Here is a 22,148-nt window from a genome sequence, read left to right as displayed (position 1 = left end):
AACATTCTGAAGGCTGCCTTGGACAAAGGCAACATTACCCATTTGTTGTGGGACTCCTGCAAGTTTGTAGCGGTCACCAGAATTGCCGCAGGCGACACCCCCTGCCATATTCCATCAGCCTCAACAAAATCCACCAAGTGAGCCTCAGGACAAGCTATTTCAGGCAGGTTTCCTTCCAGTCTGCCAGGCCACAGCGTTGCTCGAGTCCTGTTCGCAAACTCGAATCTGAAGCAGCCAAAACCTCAGCGGTCTCATCCGAATCTCTCATACCCATCAGCTCGCACCCACCCACATATGAAAGTGAGGTTCCACCCCCACCGCTTCCCATTACCTCCTCTGAGAAGTCTTCCGAGCCACTGACCAACCTCCACCACCACCCTATGACGTACCTAAGCAGAGCGCATTCCGGAAAAGAAGGGGTGAGGGGGGGGGTCTGCATGATGGACACGCTGCATCAACACTATCCAGACCACGGGCTTAAAGTGGAGCCTTAAAATCACATGCTGGGATTTCCAACCGCAGCACGTCGAACACACAAGAGAAAACAATTAATTGGAGGCTGCTGGAGAAGCGCCACATTAATTAATACAATTAGCCAGTATCTCAATTGACAGGAGCGTGCAAAACCCAGGAATGAAGGCAGTGACGTGCAAGAGATTGATGAGTAATTAGACCCCCCAGCACTGCCCACAATAGCCAGGCTGCTCTGGAGCAATATTTTAATTAGTCCCTCCCCAGCTTGGCACAGGCCTAAATCCCCCTCGCAAACACATCTGGAGTCATCCGGCTGCAGGTTTTCTGTAAAAGGAAACTCTGACACCTGACGGTATTCCATTCGGTTCAGATCTCTTGCAGTCCGACCTCCCACCACTGAGATCTGCAGCCGAAAGGCCCAAATGCCTGCAGACGGAGTAGCGTCAGTCGCTAGACGGCTTCCGGAGATTCGCAGTGGGCGACCTGATTCGTTTGCGGTGACAGCGGGTGGCCTAGTTAGCAGGTGATCCGCTGGAAAGGAAGGCTCCGGTCTTCCCAGTCCTCCGATAATCAGTGACAAGACCAGCAGAAAGCAGGAGCGCAGAGCTCATACAACGCGTCGCTTCACACACTGCAAAGGCAAGACGTTTAACAAAAGACCCGTTACCAGGTACCACTGGCGCCCCGAGCTGACAGATACCTCCATGTTTCCTACGAAACGCTGACGAGCATGTGACCATAGAGCAGCATTTATATAGACAAACCCACACCAAGCTACCGGGGCTGCAGTTAGGCAAAAACAAAATGGAGATGAGGAGGAAAGAACTTAGTGTAATGCTTCAATAAAAATCAAAGTCCAAAAAGAATGAACATTTTAATCATTTCATTACTCAACATCAACACTGATGCACAAAAAAACGCCCAATAACCGGATGTTCTCCTTTTAAAATCTCCATGATGCTCCGATGTTAACTTTGCGGAGAAAGTCACCACCGTCCCCCACAGATGAGTGGCCCCCTCGGTGACGCCCGCTCAGTCACGACATCCGCTCCGCCCCCTCACTTTCGGCTTGGCTTCTTGCACTCCCTCGCCTGGGAGCTGCCTGGCGTGCTGCCCGCCTTTTCCTGTCCCGGCTCCCACAGCGCGCTGCGCATAAACCTGGATGCCGCCGCCTTGTCCAGACGGGCCGCCGTCTTCCTGTCTGCCATCTCTCGCACCTTGTTCATGTACGTCCGAATTCTCTCCTGTGCAACAGGGACAGGTTACAATCCAGCTCCTCCACCAGTTATGTCAGGCCACTCGTGATTCTAGCAACCCTTTCCCAGCATGCTCTACTTTTAAGCTGGTGTGTGTGTGTCTCATATATATATATATTTATATATTTTATATTTTAGGTTTATCTCCCCCCCAAGCCCCAGGAGGCCAATTTTAAGCAGTTTAAATGAAAGTTTGCAGATGTAGTTACACAACGGGCCAGTGCTTTAAGGAAAATATCAACCTTACTTAGAAAGAGAGACTTTTAAAATGACAAACAAAACAAGAGGGATGGCACATGGGAATTCTGGGAAAACAGAAAGGGTTAGATAAGTGTGCTTACAGACAATAGTTTCCAGTTCACTTTCTGTGAGCATAATTGCACATATCAAAAAGGAATGCTGAAAGGAGAATTATTAAGGCATAAATTACAGAACGGTACTCTGGAGTCGACACATCCTTGTCTCCAGGGCCAAAAAAGCTTTTATCTCAGAGTTTTGAAAGCACAGATGGAGGGGGAAGGGAGAAATTAACTCAAGGCATCAGCCCCCATTTTTTCCACCAGTCTCCTTCTTGGCACTGAAGGAGCACTTGATCCTCCACAAATCCCACTCTGTCATTCAACGATACGTATTAATCTTATGTGAAAGCAAAAATTACGGGAGAGTCCCTTTAATGTGGCCAATGCACAGCTGTCCTTCATTCCTAACTAATTGTTAGCACAGCTCTATTACTTGAGAAACAGAGGACTTCAATGGCGGGGGAGATGACTGCGGGTGAACATGTCTGATGGAGTTTAAAAGATAAATTTAAAGACAGCGTGTGTCACGCCAGAGAATTTTTCATTAAATATCAATTAAGTAACTATTTACTTACATAAATTTCAACTGTAGTACGATGTTGAAGCAATATTGTACATTAAAGAAATATCCCTTTAATAGGGTTCAAAGGTCACCCAAAGCAGCTCAGTGGATGAACTTACCGCTCACCTTGCTTTTGCACTAAACGTTAACGTGGGTGTGGATTTTGCTGCATGTTAGTGGAGGAGTTAATGCTAAACGCAAACATTCCTGCACATGCACACACATACTAAATATCTCACAGCTGCATCCTGTGTCTGGCAACCACTTTTCCTCCCAAAAAACAAAAAAAAAAAAAGTAAAATAAATAAATAAATAATAAATAAAAACAGGACCACCACAGAGACTAGACATGTGTGCACGCAAATTCAAAATGACAAAAGCGTAACCATTACACAACGAGCATCCTGTTGCCTATTTATGGTTTACGTGACTGTCAGAAGCAGTATTCTGATGTTATTTATACAATTTATGGACTTTAATGAAGAAACATGTAACAGAGAATATCAACAGAAGTATTGAGCCCAGTGTCACTGTCAGACTGTTTGCTGAAGCAAGAAGCAGAATGAGCTGAAAACAGCAGCAGTTAAAAACGGCATTTGTGAACTGTCAGAAGAAGAATATTTAAAATGTGTTGCCTTTATAGAATAAATATGTGGTTAAATCCAAGCAAAAAGAAAATAAAAAAGTACTGAAGTACTCACTAACTCTTGCTTGACTCCATGCTCCTTTGGGTTTACACCTTGTGTCACCAAGTATGCTGCAGTGGGAAAAATAGCAGGTAAAGCTACAGTACACACTAGGACAGAGTTTCCCAATCCAATCCTCAGGGACCCTCAAACAGTCCACATTTTTGCTCCCTCCCAGCAGAGAGCAAAAATGTGGACGGTCGGGGAGGGAGCAAAAACATGGACCGGTTGGGGGTCCCTGAAGACTGGGTTGGGAAACACTACACTAGCATGTCAGGGAAACCCCATACCTTACAAATATTTAGCAACGTTCACATTATAAAAGATTTTTTTTTACAAAATCCATTTTGAAAACAAATAGGTTGCTAACAGAAAACACTTCATTGCACAACCCACTATCCAGGGACTTATTTTGGTAGGAGAACCTACGGTAGGGTAATTGTTCACCTCAGGCTACATTAACTAATTACTATACACTTTAAAGTTACGCACATTATCCCCCATGGAGAGAGCAGTGTCAATCATATTTTAAGATTAACAACGCTGCACTTACTCCAATATAACGAATTTAGGGCATAAGCAGACATCAGGTCCAGCTTGGCTTGTTCAAGGGGATCCAGCTGGAAGAGATAAAAAAAAACAATACCAGATGGGCATAAGTCCTAACCACGGTTTGCTGGAGACTGTTCAATCTTTCATTGTGAGTCCAGCGCAATACCCAATTTTGCTTTTGAAACGTTACATCAAGGCCACGTTTTACATTGAGACATGGTGGTTTTTGCTGCATCCTCAGGTAAAACTGATAGCGGTCTTACTTTTTGAACGAGCTCATTCTTCGACACGGACACCAAGGTCTTCACCATGTTGTGCATAGAGTCCACAGACGAGTCGAACTCCGTCAGATACTCTTCGATCTCGGCAGGGTATTCCTCGACGGGTACATCTTCATCTGCCATTTTCTGCAGTTACGTCGATAAAGGTTGTCCAACCGTTACTTAAAACCCTTAACTCCACTGATCCCCGACAGAGTATGTGGCAAGCTAGCTTATAGTATCAGTACCATTAACTAACTAGTTGTATTGTAATTGTAGCATAGTCGGGTGTTCCTACTAGAAGCTTCAATCACAGTTCCATAATTTCCTTTCACGACCACTAACCACGTCCGTACACAAAGGAAAAACACAGAAAGTAAATACTTATAAACGTACACACACACCTGCACCCAAACACGTTTTATAAGTTTACTTCCTCGCGTGACGAAATTCCCGGAAACGGAAGCAGAAATGAGCAATCTGGGAAATGTTGTTTCACAGCTGACAGCTATATTTTTTCTGTTATTATGAACACAATTTTAATACTGAACACCAACAATAATGCGTATAATCAATTAAAGTTAGATCCATTGCTGTCGTTATCCGTATATATTTTTATCATTTCCGTGTGCTTTAAATGTTTTGTTAAATTGTCTTGTTTCTATAGTGACAGCGTCGTGGGGTTGATACCTAGGTACAAAAATCAGAGAAGTTTACCACTTTAGTGCGGAAACTTCTGTGGTCCGTTTAGATCGTAAAATAATACGATGGACAATTGTGATTTGGAGAAGATCACAATTTCAGTCGGAACATTAGACCCCCCTTTCCAACCATCTATCACGCGATACAAAGTTACTGTCCCAAGTAATATTAACCAAGTGACACTGAACCTTCAAACCAGTGACTGCGGCGCCTCGTACAGAATCGTGAGTACTATACCCTCGCTATCTAGGCACAGGTACTTGGTTCAAGCCTCTGCAAACCCCATATTTCCTTTACAGTGTTTTGGCAATGGCTCAAATGTATTAAACGTTGATGATGGAATGAATCAGGTGGATATAGAGGTAGTCGCTGAAGATGGTACATCGCAGATTTACTGCATAGAAGTGATAAAGCTGTCGGCCAGCACGGCGAAACTGGAGGACTTAATAGTGTCGCCGGACACAAAACTACACCCTACATTTTCTGCAAACATGTATGAATATTCATGTAAGTCTGTTTGTCATGTAATCAACTGTTCAATACACTGCCGCATTTCAAATGGCGTGCTGCAATTATTACATTCATTTTCTTAGGTATGGTTAATTTCGATTGCGACGCAGTAACTATCCTGCCAAAAATACCGGATGACAACATGCAAGTTTCGGTCAACGGGACTCATATACCAGGACAAATCCGCTTAGCAGTCGGTGACACTCGGATTGAGACCAAGGTTTGCTCGGCAGATGGCACCAAATCCCAAGTAAGAGATCGCAATTCTACCAAATTTTGTTACAACGATCAGTTGAAAATATTTGCTGTTCTTTGTTGATTTTTTTTCTTGTGTCATTTTCAAAGCAAACGAGATTATTATTTTTTTCATTGAAATCACGCTGAGTAGGTTTGCTGTGATTGCAGAAAGATACTGCCTGCAAGTGCATCATCTCTTGCAGGTGTACACAGTACTGGTGACACGGAAGGAAATTCCCTTGGCTTTTACGTTTAATGACGTGAAGGACCGGTTGGAATATGAATGTCCCGTTTCCCTAACAGCCTTTTATCGTCCTGTTTCAGTAAGTCCCAGGTGAGGAGACACCTTTAGTGCTGCCTGCTTATTGCTACCCAAGCCCACAATGAAGACTTATCTGTACGACTTATGTCATCCCTTCCACAGCGAGCCTAAGCATATCTTCTCCTCCCCATACATTGACATGCTCACCCGGAGGTCAAAGGTGAACCCTCTGAATGAGCTTCCCCTGAAGGAGAGCTGGCGGGTGCCAGAACTTGATCTGGACAGGAGGATGTCAGCTGCTCTAGTCCAATGTCCCTTCCACTATCGTGGTAGGTTCTGATCAGCAAACCCTGAAACGTACCCACAAACCCACAGTGTGGGTTTGCACAACAGGTTTGCACAACCTGCATGCAACATCATGTCCTTTTCCAGGTCTTGAAGTAGAGCAGTGTGCACGACTGAGCTTTTTATGTTTACTCCTGCTATTTGTTTATAAAAGCAATTTGAGGTCAAGTGGGATCTTCAGGGACTCACCTGCACTGTTACTGCTGGGATGCACTAATCAGACATCCAGCACTAAGTGCTGTTGCTCCAGGATGCAGACACACTAATCACAAGATAAATTGTAACTCTATTTAAGCAAGAAGGGTCTGATAGAGACAGACTGTGATTCTGTCCAGAAGTCTGTCTGTCTGTCTGTGCCTCTGCTGCCTCTGAGGCGTCCGCGCAGTCCATTAGCGCACAGGAAGTGACCTTGCCTCTATCCCATGGGAAGGATGTGAGAGTCTGCTGAGGTTATCCGAAGCTGGGTCACATGCCAAAGGATGTCCGTGCAGGCCGCCCCAGAAGCTGGACCCAAAGGTCAGTGTGGAAACTTCAAATGGAAGCTCAGGATGCAGGTCACGTGTCCATCATGTGAATATGCAATGCGTGATCGTCCTTGCAGGAAGTCACTGGGACAGAGTGGTATAAGAAGTACTTTGCATTCTCCAATAAACTGGAAATCGAGACGAAACACACCTTGGAGGTAGAAGCTGTGCTGTGTTTGTCTGTATCTATACTGTCAAGTGATTTGTTACAGACAGTCTTGCATCTATAAAAGTACACAAAGTATGAAATATTTAACTATTTAGACGTGCTTTGGAACCTGTATTGCTGAGATTACGGTCCGCAATACGACTCAAAAACCCTAATTAAAACAACACACCTAGTCTTATAAGCATTGTTTTCATTTGACTAAGTAACTTTTTCTGCAAATCAGATACATTGTCTGTTAAAATCAAGCAACAATTTCTTTGCCTAGTTTCTCAACCCAATCTTCAGGGACTCCAGACAATTCACATATTTGCTACGTTCCTCATTCCCAGTGCACCTGAACCAAACAATGAGGAACACCGAATAGCAGGAACTGGTGTGCTGGGAGTTGGGAGGGAGCTAACATGGGGGTTCCCAAGGAGCTGGTCAAGAAACACTAGATCATTGAACAGAGAGCTTCCTCTTTCCCCCTCGAGATGCGAAGCTGGGAGATGCGTCTCCAGACGGCGATAGGGGGAGACGATGTCGGTGAACTGAGCCGTCACGGCGACGCTCAGCTCAGACTGTACCGAGAGAGGCTTCCCGAGCCAGGTTTGTGAGACCTCTCCATGGAACTCCTCCCAGCTACGATTAGAGAAGCTTCCAGGTTAGCCCTCTGCTACAGACAGCATAGTCAGACCAAAAAAAACATACACTAAAGATGTAGTCACTTGGAATTTTCATTCATCTGCTTCCACAATCAGAATGAATGGGTCTGGAACTTCACCGAAGGGTCATAATTAAAGCAAACTCATTGTCCTGTTTCTGCAAAGGTAAAGCTCAAGTGAAAGACAATATAACCCCTGGCAAGATTTAGGCAGAAAGGAGTTATCTGGGGAAATCTGGGCAGGACAAAAGAGTTGTATAGCTTGGTGAAATCTTGGCTGCTCGCACAAGCCCCCTTGCCCAGTGGCGTCCCAAAACTCATATGTCTCCCACACTCTCAACGCGGCAGTAGAGCTCCCCATGTGTGTGTGATACTCCGGCCCGTGTTCAGTCTAACCAGTGACTGCAGTGAAGCCCGATAAGCCCCAAAAAACAACGTCTGCCCACACTTAAAAAAAAAAAAAAAATTTTAAAAATGAACCACTGGAGAGATCAATACGGGCTCCGGCGGTTTGGGTTTTTGAAAGCTGCCCTCTGACAGGAAGCACCCACATGCTCTTCTCCGCTTTCTATAAAAGCCAGACGGGTCCAGGGTCCGCCCACATAGGCACTTCGTCATGCAGAAATGGACCTGCTTTGAATTTAATCCTGTTACTGTGGGCCCTTATCTGGGAAGTTATGTACCGAGCAATTATTTAATCGGAAACCATGACAATGAAGTTGGAAGCAGTTATGCTCATGAATGCTGTAGGTTTGACATCCATCCATCCATCCATCCATCTTCCCTAAACATTTATCCAGTATTGGGTTACAGGGAACCTATCCCAGTATTCAGAGGGTACAAAGCAGGGGAATACCCCAGTTAGGGTGGCAGTCTATCACAAGCCACATCTCCAGGTGTAGGTAACTTTAGAGATGGAGTACCCAGAGGACAGATAAGGAGCCTGCACTGATGCAGCATGTGCTGATTCTCCTTACCCAGAGGAAGCCTGTCATTATATTGTCTATCTTTAGTCTGTCTTTCTAGAAACATCTGTTTTAAGTGGACTTAAGTATAAGACACTTTGTAAGTGATAACTGAGGAATACTAGGAGTAAACTGAGATGCGCTCAGCATGGCCACTGTTTGGCAGTATGGGCTCTGCGTGTGAACCCAGGTCACCTGATCCGGTATGAGGACGGCCGGGTCCTGCTGGACTGCCTGGAGAGGGCGGCCATCCACTACGCTTCGGCTGTGCGGCTCAAGCCTCGCGACCCCAAGCTGCATTTGATGCTGGGCCGGGTGCTGGAGCAGCTGCACTACGCTGCCGAGATGCACGGCCTCAGTAGGCAGGTATAGTTCTGGAAAAACCCCACCCTCGGCGTCCAGGCCCATAGGAGGGGTGGGGGTGGGGGGGGGGGGGGGGGGGGGGGGGGCAGGCTTTCAGAGCTGCTGCAACTGGGATCCATCCTGGAAAGAGGGGGTGAGACAATGACCCCTGGGCAGCAGTAAAGGCAGAACGCCAACTGTCCATGACCCGTAGTCGGGTTTGTGACCTCATCTTCTCCCCAAGCATGGATTCCCGACTTTGCCTCTTATTGTCTGCTTGGCTCTGAAGGGATCCAGACTTCCACTGGCGGGAACCAAACTAGCATTCTCTCCACATCCGCTCCAAAGCTGAGGAAGCCCCCCCATGCAACCTTTCCACAAACTTCCCAGTCTGGAAAAACATCCCCCTGACCCCCACCACCCCCAAGGGGCCTGATGCTGACTGCGCAGTAAATGTAGTAATTCGTGCCTGTCTGATCCCTATGATGTTGTACTTGGGACGGTCTGCTTCTCTAGCAGGCTGAAGGAGATGCCCAGGACCTGGATGGTGCCCAGGTGGCAGGGAAGGAGGACGAGGTCCTGGCCATCTGCAAGCTCCACGGCTTCTCCAGCGGGCCCACCCTGGAGGAGCAGCTGAAAGCCCTGGACGCAGAGTACCGGCAGCTGAGGGAGCAGGGCCTGCCGGCCAAAGCCGATTACATCCAGACCCTTTTCATCTGGCTGTCAAAGAGAGCAGGAAAGGTGCCCCCCCCCGTCCCCTGCCAGCTCAGTGCCTCTGAGGTTTCAAAGGGTCCCGGGTGGTGACCTTCAGACAGAAGAGCGCTCAGATGGGGGGTGACCGCCTATGTGGCGACTTGGCTGGTCCAGGGGGGGGGGGGGGGGGGGGGCGGTTCTGCTGCTGTCTGGGAAGCAGAGCGATGGCAATGGCATTTCTCAATGAAATAACAAATGACACAAATCTAACATAAAACCATGATTTTTTTCAAACCCACTTCTAGATAAGTTCATCACATTTGCATTATTCAGAGATTTGATTACTTTTAAGGAAAAAACACCAGCAATTTTTTTTTTCTGCAGAGACATGAGTTTGTTAATTGGTCAACAAAGAATTTGTCATAGAATAACTAAGCAGTGTTTATGTACTATGATTTCAGATATACACTCAGAATTATGCTGTCACCCATAGTTCCTTATTAAGAATGTATGGGTATATTAAAGTTCAATTAATTCATTATTTACTTATTTCTGTTTGTGAAGAAGGGTCACAAAGTACTGCAGGTCTGTTTTGCCAGAGTTTACCTTCTGTAACACGCTGACATGTTGAGAGAGGATCCTGTTCTCTGTATGATATGGAAAAACGGTACCAAGAGGAACTCACTCATTTTATTTATATATATATATATATATATATATATATATATATATATATATATATATATATATATATATATATATATATATATATAAATATTTAATTGTGTGTCACTCGAAATCTTTGTGTGAATTCTGATTAGATACTAGAATTCGGCACAAAATACATCTATTTGTGTGACAAAAATTAAGAAAAAAACCTGTTGACCAGTATTAGTGGATATAGGAATTAGCAGACGAGCCCCTTACTGCAGCAGTCCTCCTCACTGCTGTAAAAGCAGCTATGATCAGCAGCCTGACTGCGTGCTGCTGCCCCAGGGAGGCGGAGCCAGAGCCGGCAGCCTGGGTGCGGAGAGACCTCTGCAGCAGGCCCTGCTGAAGTTCCTGGATGCCTGGTCCCTAAGCCCCGATGACTGGGAGCTCAACCTGCACGCGGGGCGCTTGCTGCTCCTACGGGGTCAAGCCCGCGAGGCTCTGCAGCATCTCTGTACAGGCCTGGCCCTGCGGCCCTCGCACGCCCCCCTCAGGTACTCCCCTCAGCACACACCTGTGACCTCTCTGCCCTTGGCTACCTTGCTCCTATCGTTTGCTCATGTGTGATGGCACTGAGGAGAGAGTTAAACACCTTACCCATCTGCACAGCTGGCTGTGTCAGCTGAATGACTTTAGAGTACTTAGATCAAGGGTATAACGGCAAGAGACATGTTTATGAACAGCTACTATCTTGCATGTTTGGATCGGTCAGGATTCTGCTGCATCCTTTGTCATTCCGGAGCACATTGCCGGCACCCTGTGCCTCTGGTCTGATAGGTTCTACACAGGTCTGGCTATGCTAGAGCAAGACAGGGATCCAGAGAGCAAGGTAGTGGCAGCACTGTATCTCCAGCAAGGCCTGGAGCATTTCATCAGCCTGAGCTGCAACCCAGAAGGCCTGGCCAGGTAGGTTGGGGGGGGGGGACAGGTTGCTGTGATCAGTCTACTTTAAAGCCCAAGCAACCGTGACAGAAATTAGTGTGCATGCAAATCATCAGGTACGATTAAATATCGTGAAGTTGCAGACCAGGATTCTCAGAATAACGTTTTTGAAGGTTCCCCCCCCCCCCCCCCCCCCCATTCACCAGTGCTGACAAGCAGGACACAGCGGACCTGCTGTCTCTAAGAAACACACAGTTCCTCCAAGGCTGCCTCAGTCTGGGGACTTTGCTGAAGGACTGTAAACGTCCTGGGAATGCCATGAGCCCAGATCAGGTCTTTCACGCGTAAGTGTCTCCAAAAGTGACGCTTGGCGGCGTTTCTGGTGCATTCCAAGTAACAGCGAGAACCTCACGCACATTTACCACGTTTAAATCGAGACAGACCATGTTGAGTGTCAGGAGAAAATGATCAGTCATGGTCCTCTTTCCTGAAGCACGGCGGTTTTGGCCGCGCGCGGTCTGTGTGGGTGCATGTGTCGGGGAGAGGTGGCGCGGCAGATGGACTGGGCGCTGCTATACGCCCACTACGCCCTGCTCCAGGCCCTCATTCAGGCCCAGGTTCCTGGCAGGGAGGCCTGGGTGGCCAGGAGGTGCCAGGCCCTGAATTCCCTTATTCGGCTCGCCACCATCGCCCCCTGCTGGGAACTCCTCGACTTGCAGGAGAAGGTGACTTTACACTCTTACTCCACACCCTCCGCCTTTATGATTCAGGGGCAAAGGTAACAAACCCTAATAAATATGAATAGATGGAAAAGGTAAATTTTTTAAATATAAAATACTGTCAAATCTGAATAATGAGAACATTTACACAAAGATCTGGATTTTTCTCTATGCCTTCTCCGATTGGCCAGGTGTGCCAGATTGGAGTGGTGGCCACGCCCCGCAGCAGCCACGCCCTCTGCCTGCTCGGTCAAGTTCAGCTCGCCCGGTACGACCATGAGCCGGACTCAGAGAGCGTGCGCGGCTCCCTGGCTGACTGCCTCCTCAGCTTCCAGGCCAGCATCGAGCTGGAGGACGCCATCCAGTCTGGACCCACACCCAGGCAGCTGGCCGGTGAGCAGGGAGAATTCCCCGCATCTTCCCATCCCTGAGCGCTGCAAACTCCTGCTGAAACTTCTGGCATTGCCTTGCAGGGGCGAGTAATTTCACCGTACAGAAACGAGTCCATGGGTACCTCAGATTGTAGCAACAAAAAAATTCCCATCCCAAAATGCACCTTGTGGTGACAACCATCCATCTCTCAACCGTTTATCCTGACCAGGGTCACATGGGCAACTTGGAGCATATCCCAGGCAGCAAAGGGCCTAATGCAATGTTGCACTTCGCCAGTCTGATGCAACAATAATACAGCAGATAATGGCACACTGCATTTATCTGCTTCAAGTTGATTTGTATGGATTTTTTATTCCTTTTCTCCTTCAGCTCAGAAGTGGTGGCAGGATCATCAGGCGAAAAAGGAGATGGAGATGTCTGCCAACCAGACAGCCTCTCCACTGGGGGGTGCTCACCATGGCTCAGGAGCGAGGGCTGCTGGAGAGGGGCTCAGCCGTGCCAGGATGCCAGGCAGAGGGTGTGCTGCAGCTACACCCAGCCGAAGAACTGAAAAACCAGCTTCCCCGTCAGCCAAACCTACCCCACCTGTGGCAAGGTGCTCTGACTTTGCCTTCATCATGGCCTTAGTTGAACCTTGCTTTGCCCCAGAAGTTTTCATAGTAAATAATGACATGGACTTTCAAGTCCAAGGCTAGTTGTAGCAACTTTGAGCACAACCGTTAACCTGAGACACTACAGTAAATCATGGGTAAAACTTGGCACTCTGCCCAGCACTGGTATTTACTGACTCGGGAGAGTGGAAATGAGTATTACACTGCACGTTCATTAAATTTATCTACAAAGTAACCGCACTACAGCAGTCTCATTTTTAGTCTTACTGTTGTCCAGCAGAGGGTGCACTGGAGCCAAGCCAAAGTGCCCAAGGACGCCATGCAAAACAACCTCAAAATCCAAGCCTACGCCCATGGCTCCCAAACCAGCCTGCCAGTCATCTGAGGAACAGCTCGAGCCTCAAGGTTAATGACGGTATCATAATGACAAATCATTTATTGACCATAGGCCATTTAAGTATGAATGCAGGTACATTGGAATTCGTCTCGTCGCCTACCCACCTTGCTCTCCATAGCTTGTGGGTCAGAGCACAGGGTCAGCCAACGTGGGGCCCCTGGAACTGGGGGTTAAGGGCCTTGCTCAAGGGCCCAGACATGTGACCGCTGAGCCAATCAGCAGCCCCAGCCACTCACCATCTGGGTGAAAGCCTACAGCACCCCCCACCTCTCTCAGGTCGAGGGTCTGCAGGATATAAACTTATGCAGCTAAGTTAGTGAAAAAAAAAAGCTGTGTTAAAGGTAGTGGTGGACATTTCAGATCCAGAAAGTAAAAATCCACAGCAGGATTTTGTTTCAACCAACCATCTGAGTACTTTGTGACTGTGACTCTTTATACTCAGCTGGTTGGTTGAAACAAAATCTTGGTCTGGACTTTTACATCTTGGACCTAAAATGTCCACCACTGGTTATAACTCAAGCTTCTGAAAAAGGCTCCACCTTAGCACTGACTTGTAAACATCTTTGTCCCCATGTGTGTGTGTCAGCTCCAAAGGCTGGGGAGCTTGCACTGGATCACATTAGTAGTGCAGAGTCCATGATGCGCAACTGCTGGTCCCACGTCCCGCGCCTAGGCCTGGCTCGGGCCCTCTCCCGCTCAGCCAACACCATGGAGAAGGCATGCACACTCTACCAAGAGGTCATCGCCATGGCACCAGAGGCCAGTGTAACACGCATCGAGGAATTCTTTTGTTTGCCCTAAATCAGTGGTTCTCAAACTCGGTCCTCGGACCCCACAGCCCTGCTTGTTTCCCAGCTATCCCTGCCCTACACACTGCTGATTACCTGGATCAGGTGTGTTCAGTCCATCAGAAGCTGAAAGACAGCTGGGACTTGTGTGTGGGGGGCAGGGATAGCAGGAAAACAAGCAGGGCAGTGGGTCCTCAGGACAGAGTTTGAGAACCACTGGGCTAAATAGAGAGTAACGGGCAACTGTCACACTGACCTTCCACTGCAGGTCCACGATGCTTACATCGAGCTTGCCGATTTGCTGGTTAAGTCTGACCCCCTGGCTGCCGTGGATGTTTACTGCAAGTTCCCGCTCAGGCCCATCAGTGAGCAGAACTTCGACGATGCCTTCATAACGGGAGAAATCGTCCGCATCCTCATGAAGGAGGAGCAGTTTGATCACCCGCAGCTGGGCCCCAATCTAATTGCCTACGGGAAGGTCATGGGTCTCGGTATGTTCTGCTTCTTGGGGGGAATACAAAGTCCCTCAAATGGTCATCAGATATGTCCAAGTCAACATAATTAACATTTATTGAGCCATTACTAACAATCTTTAACTGCGCACTACCCATCAAAAGTTTGGACACACCAAGTTGCATATGAAATAGAGTGATAGTGTGACATCACGTAACCTGGCCACCTGACCTAAATACAACAGAAATGGTTTTGGAGGAGTTTGACCAGAGAGTGAAGGCAGCTGGAAAAGCATCACAAGAGGCCACCTCATGAAACTGGCGTAGAGGAAAAAGCAGGTTCAGCCAGTCCATGGAGCAACTGGGGTTAAGGGTCTCACTCAGGGGCCCAATGGTGGCATCGCTCTGCCAACCATGGGATTTAAACCAGCAACCTTCTGAGACCCAACCCACAGAGTTGCTCCCTCAATAAATATTTAATACTTTTTTGATCAGTGCATAATAATCCATATATATTGGTTTATAGCTGTGATCTATGATTATTCGGAAATGACGAGAAAAGTACAAATAAACCTTTGTATGGGTAGATGTGTCCAGCCTTTTGACAAGTGCTGTACATCCTGTATGTCTAACATTCACCTTTCGTTTCTATAGGTGGTCTGGAAAAATACATCGATATCCTTGAAGGGAAATTCAAAACAAATCTCTTGAAGACTGTGTATGCTGGAATCCATGATAAATCAGTTGAAGATAAAGATCTGCAGGACTTTTTCAGTTTTAAATGCTGGATATAACCTGTTTAATGGATATAATCTCTGCTTAAGGGCAAACTTATTTTCTCGAAAGAGATTTGTGTGTGAATTTAATAATGTAATTACATCCTATCATGCTGGCATTTAAATTTACACATTTCTTTAATGCATGTTTGCTTTCTCTCTACCGAAGAACATTCTTTTGAATATCCTAGGTTTTGTTGCCTGAATACTTGGAAAGTGACATATCAGGCTTCTGAATATTTCCATGTATGGATGTAATTAAAACTGAAGTTCGTTAGTAGCAGTTCTATCTTGCATCAGACTGTGATTCGACCAAAGACAGCAGAAAGAAGTTATACAGGGTAAATTTATAAAAAATAAAACCAGAGTGAGAATGAAACCGAAACAAAGAGGGCAGATCTTGCTCTGTTCCTTAGAACGAGAGGCTCCTGAACAGGGGACACCTTCAGTAAGTCAGACCCCCTGAGGACGTGGCCGGGAAAACGAGGTGCCCTTCACACGCGGTTGAGTTTGGTGACGATGAGGATGCGGACGGCCTGGTCAAAAGCCGAGCAGACGCACAGGCCCTGCTTGTCGGGGCTCCAGTCCAGGCTGGCGATGGGTTGTGTGGACAAGGTGACGTTCTGCAGCAGGTTCAGGGAGCCGGCCACCCCCATGTCCACATCCTCAGCGTCCTTCCTGCTCCTCTGAGCTGGATACTCGCTGGAACAGAATCAGAGGACCACTATATGACATGTAACCTCATCTATCTAGCACCTGCACTTCAAGCCATTTTGCACAAATATGTGGTTGACAAGGTCAACTACGATGCTCTTCACAAGCCTCATGCATAGGTACCGGTTACCCAGCTACAGCAGGAGACATCATGTAGGAAAAGACATGAACTTACTACTTCCACAGATGTAGGTTTCCTGCTCCACCTGTGGTCATGAAGACGTCTCTGTTTTGTGGCAAGTGTCTCACCTGCCACACTGTGGATTTGTGGGCCTGAAAAAGGAGAAGATTTGCTGTCAGGAACTTAGTTCCAGCCACTGGCTTTTAAACGGTTTACTACACGTATTGCCCATTTAGAAATTCGTGGCATATCCTAGCATACAAAATTGGCATGTAAAAGTGCAAGCACCTCTGGTCAAAATTTGTTAGCATGAATAGCTAAGATTACCCGATTTTAAGTTAAAGACGCATTTCTGTAATATTTTAAGCAATATTACATTTTATTTCCATCTGTTGCAATTTCAAAATATCAAAAAAAGCAAAGGCCCCAAAGCAAAAGTGAATGCTTCTTGTAGCCAGCTAAGAGCCTTCCAGTTGTATGGGGATTCTCATCCATTGCTCCTTGTAAAAAGCCGCCCTGGGAGATTCCTGGGTCGTCCTGCATGCTCTGCTCTTCTGAGGTCTACCCACAGATTTTTGATGATGTTTAGGTCCAGCGACTGAAGGTCATTCGTGGCCTTGCACCTCTAGAGGTGGCCCACTGTGCATTCTGAGGTGCCTTTAGGATCATCATCTTATTGGAGATGCCATCCTATATTCTTCAGTTTTTTTACAGATGGTGTGATGTTTGCTTCTAGAAAATGCTGGTATTTAATTGAATCCATTCTTCCCTCTAGCAGTGAAATGTTCCCCGTGCCCCTGGCTGCAACACAAGCCCAAAGCATGATCGATCCTCCCCCTGGCGTAACAGTTGGAGAGCTGTTCTCTTCATTTCTCCAAACATACCTGTGCGCTTTGTGGTCAAAAAGTTCTATTTTAAAACTACCTCAGTCCACAGGACTGATTTCCAAAAAAAATCAGGCTTGACCTTCCATGAAGGTCATATTTGGCAGGTGTTGTTACAGTAGAACAGTGTACCACCACCTGCTAAATCTTCCTGAAGGTCGGACATTAAGCGGACATTTTGAGCTGCCCTTCTAGCAACGCTATGAGCAGTTCTCTTGGTCCTTCAGCCCTCAACTTGACCTCCAACGTTCCAGTTAACTGCCATTTCTTAATTAAATCACCGAAAGCAGTGCATTTTCAGGTAGCTGTTATCTTCTTATAGCCTTCTCCTGCTTTGTGGCCATCAATTATCTTAATTTTCAGAGTGCTAGGCAGCTGCTTAGAGGAGTCCATGGCTGCTGGTTTTTGGGAGATGGTTTGAGGAGCCAGGGTACATATAAAGCTTTGATATTTGCGTCGCCGGGCCTTTCCTAACAATGATTATGACAAAGTCATGGCCCTAACAAGCTAATTAAGGTGAGACCTTGGTAAAAGTTATCTGAGAGCTCAGATCTCCTGGGGTGCCCAGATTTTTGGCTCCTTCTTTTTCCCCCACTTTAAAATTATCCATCCATCCTTTTTCCAAACCACTTATCCTACTGGGTCGCGGGGGGTCCGGAGCCTATCCCGGAAGCAATGGGCATGAGGCAGGGAACAACCCAGCATGGGGGGCCAGCCCATCGCAGGGCACACTCACACCTACGGGCAATTTAGTAACTCCAATTAGCCTCAGCATGTTTTTGGACTGTGGGGGGAAACTGGAGCCTCTAAAATTATATAAAACAAAAATAAGACTCAGATCTCGCGTAAAATGTCGAAAAGTAATTTTGAGCAGCGTTCCCAAACTCCTGCATGAAAAGCCTTAGAAAGAGGAAAAGGTCGGGGCAACTAGCCTAGTGTTGTACATGTCATTATTAAACATGCTTCATATAAGTCACACACACAGCACATCTTCTGAAGCTCTCACCAGGATGGAAAAAAACTGCAAACCAATCTACGCTGCAGCCTTTGCCTTGAGTGACTGGAAGGCCCAGTCAAACAGTCAAAAACAGGATAAACGCCATTCTGTGGGAGTCCCCAGAATCCGCAAAGGCTGATTCCCAAGATCATACATCCACAAAATGAGCGCGGAAGAGGAGCTGCTTTCCCTACAGTGCGCACGGCCATTAACCCAAGGGCATCACTCCATAACTCAAACAGGACCGCTAAGAATTCTCTTAAAAGGGAGCTTTGTGCGTGTTATGAAATGGCGAAAACAGCCTTTGATGCACATTCCAGGCATAAAAGTCATATTAAAAAGGTTCCTAGTAGATTAGCACGCTTCACTTAGCTGGAATCAGATCAGGTTCACAAAAGCCAGGCTGTGTGGATGGAGCTGTAACAGACGCCTGTAACAAAATGCCCATTTCAGGGCCACAGGGTGGAGGCCAGACTGTTTCCACGGTTACCTTTTCTGAAACCGATGCAAAGCCTTTGGTCGGGTGCTGGGTTCGCATGTCGAATACGTGAAAGTTGCCCTCCAGCGATGTAGCCACCAGTTTGTTCATGCTGATGTCTTTCCGGTCAAATTCCACGCAGCATACCTGCAGACCAACGACATCACAAAAACTGACATGAGACACGGAATAAAGTGCCCTTACTTTTTTCAGTTTAAAGCAAATAAACATTCATCATCTCGGAATGATGTGCATTAAACTAGTTCAGATATTTAAGAGCTTGTGCTTTCTCACATTTCTTATACTAAAACAAAAGTATCCAATGCTGGGTCACAGAGGAACCAGAAGGGTAGACGACAGAGGGACACCCTGGATGGCAGGCCGGTTCCTCACCCACACATTGTATGGGTGATTTTAAAGACACCAATTCACCCATCTGTGCAAGGAACCAGGGTACTCAAAAGGACACAAATGCACAATACAGGAAGAACATGCAAATTCTACACACACAGCAGAAGCAGGATCCGAACCCCCAACAGCGGAGGTGGGCGGAAACTGTGCTCCTCCCCCTTAAAACGTTACACTGACTGCACACCTCAAACGACATCCATACAAAATGAAATCAAGCGCGTCAACGCAATCAGACGCATTTAACGCCACCACCTTGTTCTGTCTGTCACGCCACGTTCCTAGAGGGTGCAGAATGTTTTCGATGCAGCAGACCAACATAGAGAGAGTACAAATAAACGGATTGGGGCAAGTGAGCGAGTCACTTTAATAATGGATATGGCAGTTCTTTTAAAATGGAAGTTGCTCTCGTTATTAACATGCTAACAATGACAGACAGGAGAACCGACAATTTACACTCACGCTTACATGCTAACGAAAAACACATATTCCACGCAAATATTATACGGTTATGATATTGACCTTTAACACAAATATATAAAATACACATATTAATTTTATACACTATTTACAGATGCCCAGGGTGTGCTGAAAAGCATGCTGGTAACTGCAAAACTTGTCCTGCTGACCAACCTCGCGGTGTCACATTTATGTCAGCCAATCGTACACAGTGGGCGGGATCAGAACAAACATAAACGTTCACCTCAGGGACCACGCACAGGTGGCGTGCCGAAATGGTGATCACCGCAGCGATTACACGTCATACAATGTCATATTGCTAACATGATTCCGTGAATTTTCTCTGAAGTATACAGCCTCCTATAGACTGACTATGCACTAGGCACAGTGTGGTACACAATCAGGACGGCTTACCCCATTTTTTATGTTCTTTTCCCATCGCAGGGACATGTTTCGGAGATCAAAGAGCTTGATATCCCCATTGTCATAGCCAGCACACACACACCGATCCTGATCATTGAAGGCGTGGCCTGGACGAGAGGTAGAAAGGAGATCAAAGTGCAACTCAGCGTAGAGTAAGCTATAGATCACACCGTGCAAAATTACACTACATATTCATCTGCATACCAAAAGCCACCGTCCAGCAGTCTCTCCTGGGTTCCCCTTCGACTGGCTCCATGTTAGCAACAGGCAAATCCTTCTGCCTGGGGTCCCAAACCTTTACTGTCCCTGAAAAGTACAAAATGAGGGGCAAAAAAGCAGAAACTGATGAGCACATCTTCTTTGGACACCTTAGTGTAACTGAAGTAAAACTTTGCATGTCGAATCCATTATATTCACCATCTCTGCTTCCTGTCACAATTTCAGGGGCTCCATCTCCAATTCCCAAGCCTCCCACGCCATCAATGCAGTTCACAATCTCCTTGTGTGCCTTCACGGAGTACACTGGGACGTCAGCTGCTTCCAAGTTCCTGAAGATTTTTGTGTTTGCATAACTTGGTCACATGCCATCACGTATACAAGACATTTGGTCGGCTGTTCGATTTTTCTACAGCTACCCACCAAGGAAAGGTAGCTAAATAAACAGAAAACATAATAGACTTTACTGACCATATGTGGAGGTTCCCGTCAAAGTCTCCCGTAGCTATGTGTCTTTGCTGCAGAGAAGTAGCACCAAAAGTCCCACATTTTATAGGCTTGGCTTTTTCAATCTGTAACGAAAAAAAATTACGAAGTACAAACGACGTTTAAGCAACAGCGAGTAGCAGCACTTTGCTGCTTTAAAGGTGAACATTGACATTTAGATGCTTTTCGGTTTGTAGCACATTGATACTGTAACAGATGCACGCATTTAAAGAAGGGGACGTCTGTTGCCATGGTTACCAATTACTTAGGAGATTTCTGGAATAGTTGGGTCCGTAATTAGCCAAACGCTGTCTAAATCGGGCATTATTACCTCCTTAACGAGATGCACCTCTCCACGTTCAACTTCATAAATCTGCATCACTCCCGTTCCTCTGGCGAAGTTGCCCATGCAAACAAACTTGGCGCTGCATGGGATCCATTTGCTGTCAAATACTGTATAATTCAGGCTTTTGTGAATGTGTGAGATAATCTGAGGCTTTTCAGAAGGTGTGGACATTTTAATAAACGCGAACACGACAGGTGTAGCCAAATACTGAGGCAAACACTTGTGAACCCAGTGCAGACTTTAATTCTATTCGATCCCTAACAGCAGAAGGACAGTTGTTGAAACTGCGGCTTTCATTGCATCCAAAACACATCTGAAGGACCCCGATCGCTATGAGGCTGTTTAGTAAGATGCCTGTTTTTTTCCAAAGAGTTTGACAGTTACTGTACCTTTATTACTGAATAATTATTTTATATCTAAAATAACTGTAGTCACTTTAGGTGTAATAATATATATTTTCTGTAACAATATATTTTTATGACTACACCAGAAAAAAACACATTCGTAACATACTAACAAGGGTCCTCAGTGACGTTTTGTTTGGTTGAATGCTCTGGTAGGTTGAAGCGCCTCGGCATGGTGTGTGATAAGTAGTGGGAGTGTTTGGTGTGGGGGGGCTTTTTAAAAATAAGGTTTCCTTGCATGTATAACAAGTTTCTTCGAGAGGTGTTATCTGGAGCAGTGCACTGTCAAAAAGAGTAATATCTGCGCGTAACACGTATGTGTGTCATGGGGCTTTTCAACATTTACACCTTGTATGTTTAAACTGAGCGCAGTTGTGTTTATTTCCCGGTTTGGACGTACCTGAATTGTGGAGCCGAATTATTGCATATCAGTAATCGAATCTTTATTTTTTTATTTCTGCACCGTCATGTAATCACTTATTCTGTGAAAACGCAGGGAATCCCGTGTAACTAATGTCCCTACGAGCACAATCGTAAGTGAGTTACGCATCACGCTTTACCACTTCTGTATTGTAGTAGAAGGGACGGATGGCCGTAACGTTTTCATTAGCTGCAGTTTAATTCCTACCTACCATTGATTGATGCACAACGGGCTGCTTCTCACCCAGGAAGGCAGCATAGTTGGTCGTCTGTAACCGGGCTTTTAAAGGAGTGGTTGCATATTCTTTTTTTAAATAAAGCATACTTGGGAGTTAATAAGGGGTAAGGATAGGAAAAAAATACACTTGGGTAGTAACCAGGATGTACACTGCGTAGGAGGTCAGCTGCTTGATTACAAGATGGAACAATATAATTAAGGTGGGAATATATCTGTATAGTATCAACTGAATTATCTTTCCAGGAGTAGGTCCACGTTGATAGGTGACGTAACAACTAAAGATGTGTTGATCCCCCCCCCACACACACACACACACACACATGGAAAAGTATGGTACATTAGCC

The 22,148-nt window shown here is 46.2% G+C and overlaps 3 protein-coding genes across 11 annotated transcripts; 1 reads left to right on the top strand and 2 right to left on the bottom strand.

Annotated features, from left to right (window-relative positions):
• Nucleotides 1–1,329: 1,329 nt before the first annotated feature.
• Nucleotides 1,330–4,543, bottom strand: c1d (C1D nuclear receptor corepressor). Its single transcript, XM_049009378.1, has 5 exons — nucleotides 4,494–4,543; nucleotides 4,093–4,236; nucleotides 3,831–3,897; nucleotides 3,293–3,348; nucleotides 1,330–1,718 (listed from the first exon to the last, which is right to left on the bottom strand). Exons 2-5 carry the CDS (start codon nucleotides 4,231–4,233, stop codon nucleotides 1,533–1,535), a joined length of 450 nt encoding a protein of 149 aa, XP_048865335.1. The 5' UTR covers nucleotides 4,234–4,236; nucleotides 4,494–4,543; the 3' UTR covers nucleotides 1,330–1,532.
• A 41-nt stretch (nucleotides 4,544–4,584) lies between these two features.
• On the top strand, nucleotides 4,585–15,228 carry LOC125738570 (uncharacterized). Of its 9 annotated transcripts, none has more exons than XM_049007707.1 (20): nucleotides 4,585–5,015; nucleotides 5,091–5,298; nucleotides 5,385–5,551; nucleotides 5,742–5,872; nucleotides 5,963–6,129; nucleotides 6,576–6,661; nucleotides 6,747–6,827; nucleotides 7,312–7,426; nucleotides 8,637–8,812; nucleotides 9,308–9,529; nucleotides 10,478–10,686; nucleotides 10,970–11,098; nucleotides 11,281–11,418; nucleotides 11,568–11,799; nucleotides 11,985–12,186; nucleotides 12,556–12,781; nucleotides 13,075–13,202; nucleotides 13,781–13,953; nucleotides 14,251–14,473; nucleotides 15,089–15,228. In XM_049007707.1, exons 1-20 carry the CDS (start codon nucleotides 4,857–4,859, stop codon nucleotides 15,226–15,228), a joined length of 3,312 nt encoding a protein of 1,103 aa, XP_048863664.1. In that variant the 5' UTR covers nucleotides 4,585–4,856. The 9 variants fall into 9 exon arrangements, with proteins under 9 accessions (XP_048863664.1, XP_048863663.1, XP_048863662.1 ...); XM_049007706.1 differs by having other exon boundaries at nucleotides 9,305–9,529; nucleotides 13,078–13,202; XM_049007705.1 differs by having other exon boundaries at nucleotides 9,305–9,529.
• A 310-nt stretch (nucleotides 15,229–15,538) lies between these two features.
• On the bottom strand, nucleotides 15,539–21,075 carry dnaaf10 (dynein axonemal assembly factor 10). The gene is made up of 8 exons (XM_049007715.1): nucleotides 20,728–21,075; nucleotides 20,382–20,482; nucleotides 20,112–20,242; nucleotides 19,899–20,000; nucleotides 19,686–19,801; nucleotides 18,417–18,551; nucleotides 16,100–16,197; nucleotides 15,539–15,912 (listed from the first exon to the last, which is right to left on the bottom strand). The coding sequence occupies exons 1-8, from the start codon at nucleotides 20,911–20,913 to the stop codon at nucleotides 15,705–15,707; spliced, it is 1,077 nt and encodes a 358-aa protein (XP_048863672.1). The 5' UTR covers nucleotides 20,914–21,075; the 3' UTR covers nucleotides 15,539–15,704.
• Nucleotides 21,076–22,148: the final 1,073 nt, after the last annotated feature.

Source organism: Brienomyrus brachyistius, chromosome 3 (assembly GCF_023856365.1).
Source record: "Brienomyrus brachyistius isolate T26 chromosome 3, BBRACH_0.4, whole genome shotgun sequence".
NCBI lineage: Eukaryota > Metazoa > Chordata > Actinopteri > Osteoglossiformes > Mormyridae > Brienomyrus > Brienomyrus brachyistius.
The sequence above is the reverse complement of the archived record's forward strand: the minus strand, read 5'-3'. Positions and strand labels throughout refer to the sequence as shown.